Source organism: Solanum pennellii, chromosome 1, assembly GCF_001406875.1.
Source record: "Solanum pennellii chromosome 1, SPENNV200".
NCBI classification, from domain to species: domain Eukaryota; kingdom Viridiplantae; phylum Streptophyta; class Magnoliopsida; order Solanales; family Solanaceae; genus Solanum; species Solanum pennellii.
Window position 1 is genome coordinate 82,451,101 of NC_028637.1, and position 6,776 is coordinate 82,457,876.

A 6,776-nucleotide genomic window follows, 5' to 3' on the forward strand; every position below is an offset into this window, starting at 1 on the left:
TACTCTATCCTATTGCTACCAGATTTCCCTACACCTTGATGACATCAATTTCCTCCAAATCTGAACAAGATTGGGAAAATCCTAGTACCACAAAAAAGTTTTTCCGAGCTCGATTTTCTCCCATTGCCATTGTTATAACGACAAAAACCAATCGTTACAGTTCAATTAATCAACATTTCTCACTTTTCTTTTTAACGAAATTTATATGTTTTATAGAATTTTTAAAAATATATTATTAAATTACAAAAATACTATGATTTTAGAAAGTATTATAACAATAAAGATAGATGCTAACAATACAAAGGTAGAATAAATATTTGAAACGTTAATTATTCAAGAAAGGGATGAATGATTATTTCTTAAAATTGAGGATAGTTTAAATTTTAAAGTAAAATTAAGTGTAAATAAATTCAAACCCTTTTAATATAATAGATGTGAGTGTCCAATTATGGTGTCTTTTTTCCCCTCTTTCCAAAATTATCAATAAAATGGAAACATTATTTGTTTATTCAAGTTATTAAATTTTAATATTTTAAGTTATCATCCTGAAAGTAAATTTTACTTTTTTTATGATAAATAAATTGTCTATTTTAAATTATTAGATGTTAGATTTGTATATTTATATTTTAATTTAATTATAAATCATAGATATTTAAAATAATTTCTCTCTATAAAATAATTTGATACTAAGACTACATTTGACACTTTTTCTTTTTCGTAATTTGACTAAAAAACACTTTTCAAATGAATAGTTAAACACAAATTGTTCTTACAAAAACATTTTTTTGAAAACTATTTTTAAAAAGTGTTTATAAAAAAAAAAAGCAGTTTTTAGAAGTAATGTTAAACAGACTTTATAATCAACTTTCTTTAGAAAAGAAAACCTTTTGTACATGTTTTCTTACTCTTGAACACCTCCTTCGCTCTTTCTAACAACGTCCTTAAATAATATAGCAAGTCACATTTCATTTTTAATTGTTTCAGTTATACTTTTTTAACTGATAATTCAAAAAAGTATAGAATTCATCATAAAATATAGCAGGGTAGTTGCTTTTCTTGTGTCTATTACAATTATCAGTTCAAGGATGGATTATAAATAAACTTTAATAAGTTGTTAAGAGTATTGTAGACATTGAAATTTTGTAGGACTCTACAAGATGCGTTCAATTCGAGTTGGAACTCTACAAATTGTGTTCAACTCAGATAAGGATTCTTGGAGGCTACTCAACCCTAAACCCTAGTTTATGCCTATATAAAGGGTATTAAATTCCCTTAAAAGGCATCTCGAAATATCTACAAAGAGATCAAGATCTCGAATACTCCACAAATTGATGGATTATTCATATAGAGAGGTCAAATCTAAATTATCCTAGTTCGAGAAATACGCCACTAACGGCCCTCGAATCATGGATATATCATCTTAGAGAGTAGAATCAAGGGAGGAACAGATTTGTACTCACAATCTTGATGAATAAAATCACGTTTCTTCATATTTTATTTGTATGGTTTGTTTATTTTCCATATGTTTAAAATTTGTTGCAAACAAATTGGCACGCCCAGTGGGACCAAATCTGCCTTTCATCTCTTCTCTCTTAAATCAAATCTGAAAATCTGAAGCTGCAAAGGTGGAAGAATGAGTACTTCAAGCCTCGTCTTTGAGTTTCACAAGTCTACACTCCGTCAAGCCTTGAAGCAGGGGGCATTTGTAGACATTGAAATTTTGTAGGACTCTACAAGATGCGTTCAATTCGAGTTGGAACTCTACAAATTGTGTTCAACTCAGATAAGGATTCTTGGAGGCTACTCAACCCTAAACCCTAGTTTATGCCTATATAAAGGGTATTAAATTTCCTTAAAAGGCATCTCGAAATATCTACAAAGGGATCAAGATCTCGAATACTCCAAAAATTGATGGATTATTCATATAGAGAGGTCAAATCTAAATCATCCTAGTTCGAGAAATACGTCACTAACGGCCCTCGAATCATGGATATATCATCTTAGAGAGTAGAATCAAGGAAGGAACAGATTTATACTCACAATCTTGATGAATAAAATCACGTTTCTTCATATTTTATTTGTATGGTTTGTTTATTTTCCATATGTTTAAAATTTGTTGCAAACAAGTATAACATTGGTATTGAAAAAAAGTCGAGGGTAAAAACTGGAGTTTATATGTAACTTTTTCTACTTCTTGTAATATTTTTAATGGTTTTGACAAAGAAGTGGGACATGATATTTAATTAAGATATGCTGAACTTATATAAATGTTTTTTTGTCATTGTTAGAATAAATTAATGCTTTTAAAAAAATGCTCAAATTCATTTTCAAACCATTACAAGATTCCAACTCCTAATTCCATAATAGATGTTTTCTTAAGAAGTTCAATGAACTTACGTGGACAAGGACAATATTTTAATTTATTTCTGATTTTTTCTCGCACTTTTTTTTCTTTAAAGCTTTATTACTTAAAATGGACAGAACAATTTATATATACAAGTTACTTTGTTGAGAAAATAACATAAATAGTCCCTCAATTATAGATCTAAAATGGTCCTGAACTATATACTTAATGAATTTAGTCCTTCAGTTAATTAAAAATTTATCAATTTGGTTCTTTAATTATACACTTATCGGTTTTAATTTCTTAACTATAAACTTATAAATTTTAGTCCTTTAAATATTCAAAATCATATCAAATTTGGTCTTTGTCCATTTTTTAAATACAAATAGCTTAGGTTTTTATATTAACAGAATCTACGCCTCGAGAAATTAAATCATTTAGCAACTTTTTCTGATGGTTCTATCTCCGTTACTTTTTCTTCAAATTAACCTTATGTGAAGAATCTTAACCTCAGCGACTTAAAATAAAATTTACGAGTAAAGAAAATATGAGTCATAATTTTATTCAACAGAGGATAAAATGAAGCATATTGTTATTACTAATGACTTGAATATGTTAAACTTTATTATAAAAAGAAAAAAATTATTATCCGTTAAATCCAAATTTTGTACTCCAATGATTTCATTGAACTGGGTTTGTTTAATTTTTCAGAAATGGTAAGTTATAAAATGATAGATTTTTAATTGTTTAAACCTTTTTTTAAATAGATCAATTTTATTATCCTATTCATTTTATTTTACATAAAGAAATTTGAGTAAATTACATAAAATTCGGATTGATTAGCATGATGCATGATAAGTTTCTCGAACAAAACTATCAAAGTTTAGGATGGTGCGTACTAAAAATCAAAGCTATTTGTATTTTAAAAAATGGACAAAGATCAAACTGGATAAGTTTGTGAATACTTAAAAAACTAAAATCGATAAACTTATAGTTAAGGGACTAAAACCGGTAAGTGTATAATTAACGGACAATTTTTACATCTACTCATATAGTTGAGGGACTATTTATTGTAATTTACTCTTACTTTTTTTATCTTAATTTATGCGATATTGAAGGAAATTCGGAGACTCGTCAATTTAATATAATTTTTAATATTAAAAATTATTAATTATTTTAATTTATATTATATTTATATAATTTTTAAATAATATATATTATTTCCTTTGTACAATTTATATAACAGCAATAAAATTTCAAGAACTAACCAAAGCTTTCATATTTGAAATAGTTCAAATTGTTAACTATTACAATTTTTATATTAGTTTTTGTATTATTTTCAAATAATATATGTTATTTTTATGATCCAATTTTAGAGAATAAAACTTTGAAAGTTAATTGTTTTTTATTTTGTCTCAAATATTTTAAATTATTAATTTGTATTTTTTTGTATATTTTTCAAATTTATTCATAAGACTTAATAAAAATATAAATAAACTAAAATAAAAATAGATAAAATTTCCATAAATACCATAGACTAGAGATTTGAGCTTCTAGACTCTTCTATCTAGTAGTACTCTCTATCTTGTCCATTTTTATTTGTCATATTACGTTTTTTGAAAGTCAACATACATATTTTTAAAATTAAATTATATTATAATAATTCAATATTTTATGCAAAAACTTTAAATGTTCAAAAATGATACATAAAATACTATAGATTGCAATTTTTTGCAGATCAATATGATGAAAAAATATGACAATTAAGAATGAACAAAGATAATATTAAAACAAAGTAATCCATATATATATATATATATATATATATATATAGTTAAAATACATGCACCAAACATTATAAGGTAAATCCAAGATTTAGAAAAGCATAAACAACAGCACAAGACAACAAACATTAATACTATTACAATTGCATGCTAAGGCACGCAACTTATTATTATTATCATCATATGTACTCTCTAATCTCTGTTACTATTACTACTACTACACCCAAAAGCTAATTAATAAACTACTCACCCATAAAATACTCCCCAAACAACACTTTGATCATGTTCAATAGAACTGATGATGAGTTGAAGCAAAGTCCTCCATCAGAAAAACATTAAGAGGATCAGAATCGACGATCCCTGAAAATTGATCAGATGGTTCCAATTCCAGGAACGATTCCAAATTGGAAATCTGTTCCTTCAGTTCATAATCGTCACTAACTATGGGCATTTCCATGGGGTAGTAGGGAGTTTGGCTCTGATACTGAACATCATATCCAAAGTTCATCAAAGGAGAGTTGTCAGAACTCTCAAGGAGTAGTGCAGGTGGTGGATCAGCAGCAGCGACAGTGCTAGTGCACTGTCGCTTAGCTGGTGGTGATGGGGCTGGAAAGTTGAGTTTAGCCTTATCACCACGAATGCGCTTAGCAGCCTCATCATAAGCTCTAGCAGCATCTTCTGCTGTGTTGAATGTACCAAGCCAAACGCGAACACCCTTCTGTGGATCGCGAATCTCAGCAGCCCATTTTCCCCATGGCCTCTGTCTTATTCCTCTGTACTTGTTCTTCCTTGGCCTTGGTCCACTACTCTTCTCCTTCACAGTCTTATTACCTGTATAGCAAATACAAAATTTATTAATTATAGATTTATAAATAATTGATGGCTTTTGTTCCTCACGTTATTTCTACGATACCAACAACTTCTAGTGGTGATTTAATACTTTAGTTGAAAAATAATTAAAGCAAAGTCTGTCATATCAAATATAATGAATTAAGTGGCCCACACGATTAATTGTACACATGTAAAAAAAAAAAGACTAGTTACTTAATTCTTGATAAAATAATTTTGATGTCTAATTTTCTTTTTAAAAAATGATTTTCCTTCATCAAGGATCGATTTGGTTAATTGAAACTAAAATGGATTAAATAAAAATGACCAAAGAATAATTTTCAAACATAGTAGTAATGAAGAAACAATTAGCTAAGGAAAGAGGGTGCTTTCTTTTTGCACAGAAGACAGATAAATTTTGCCTCCATCAAATATTACTTCATAATAATTGATTTTCATTTTTTTTTCAATTATGATAAGTTTGAGCATGATAATTGATTCGAAAACGACAAAAATAAAATACAGCATATAAGTAAGTAAATTAGTTTATGGAGAACACATGTTCAAATAGATAAACGCAATTGACAGATACCAGTCGCTGCAATAATTTTATTTTATTTTTCGAAAAAAGAATTGAGAGTAATTGAATATATATCCTGATGGCTGATGCAATAGAAAAGATTAAAAATGAGTATAGAGTATATACGTACGTGTAGATAGCTACAAATAATAAAAAGCCACAAAATTTGATGGTATGATCTATAAAAATCATAGATCACTTTAATTCGCAGACTGTCCCGGCCTATAATTGCATTTATTCCCTCTTTATCACAATTTTTTGTTTATCACCTCCTGACATTATTAACTGTTCACACTGATTTTAAACGTTTTGAAAAAAATAATATTTTTCAAATAACTTATAATTTTGAAAATAAGTAATTAATTTATTTATTTCTAGCTCTTATGAGTAAAAATTGAATCCAAATAACATCTCTGGTAGAAAAAAGACTTTTTGGTACCTGACAGTGAGTTCTATTGGAAAAAAAAATTCAGACGGATTTCAAAAAATATTTTCAATTGTAAAAAGAAAGGTGCATTTTTATACATAAATTTTAAGATAGTTATGTACAAATTCACTTTAAAATTAGATATTAAATAATTTTATCAAACACAGAAAGAAGCTAAAAATAAATCATTAGATACATACATTACAAGCACAGATATATCTATATATTACCTTTTTTGCCGGAATCTGATTTATTAGGCTTATCGACGGAGTGAGTGACCGGCGACAGAGCGGAATCAGGTTTTCCGACGGTTGAGGATGAGGAAGAAGAGGACCAGTAGTCGGAGATAGGGTCCAGCTCATCCCAGAGGTCACGAGAAGAAAGTTTCCGGTAGAAGCTTCCGGCGGGATCATAATCGGAGATTATGGCACCTCCACACATCTTTTCTAACACTTTTTTTTTTGTTTTTTGAGTGAAAGTAATTAAAAGAGACGATAAATTTGTGCTTGGGGTGAGTGCTAATTTATAGGAAAGGATATTTGCAGTTTAGTCCTTTAGTGATTATTTACTTTTAATATTGCACCTCGTAGATAATTAATCTAGCATATACAACCTGAAACTTCTTGAAATGTTCATTTATGGTAACTTTTCATAAAAACTCACGCGATTTCGACAATTGTTGTCCGTTAAAAGCACATCGGAACTAGTGATTCCGTTACGAATATGTAGTTATATACTTCCTCAGTCACTATATACTTATTCATATGCTCTTCTCCGTTAGATGTTTTAACCAAACTAAGCCATTATATAAAG

The 6,776-nt window shown here is 28.3% G+C and overlaps 1 protein-coding gene across 1 annotated transcript; it reads right to left on the bottom strand.

The window, feature by feature from the left end:
• Window positions 1-4,199: 4,199 nt before the first annotated feature.
• LOC107012057 (ethylene-responsive transcription factor RAP2-3) lies at window positions 4,200-6,458 on the bottom strand. Its single transcript, XM_015211789.1, has 2 exons — window positions 6,194-6,458; window positions 4,200-4,959 (listed from the first exon to the last, which is right to left on the bottom strand). The coding sequence occupies exons 1-2, from the start codon at window positions 6,402-6,404 to the stop codon at window positions 4,415-4,417; spliced, it is 756 nt and encodes a 251-aa protein (XP_015067275.1). The 5' UTR covers window positions 6,405-6,458; the 3' UTR covers window positions 4,200-4,414.
• Between the last annotated feature and the right edge of the window lie 318 nt (window positions 6,459-6,776).

What these genes read in the sequence shown, in the direction of transcription:
- LOC107012057 (XM_015211789.1), bottom strand. Translation starts at nt 6,404, where the DNA reads ATGTGTGGAGGTGCCATAATCTCCGATTATGATCCCGCCGGAAGCTTC. An exon ending in ATCAGATTCCGGCAAAAAAG is followed by an intron (nt 4,960 to 6,193) that starts GTAATATATAGA and finishes TTTGCTATACAG; the next exon opens with GTAATAAGACTGTGAAGGAG.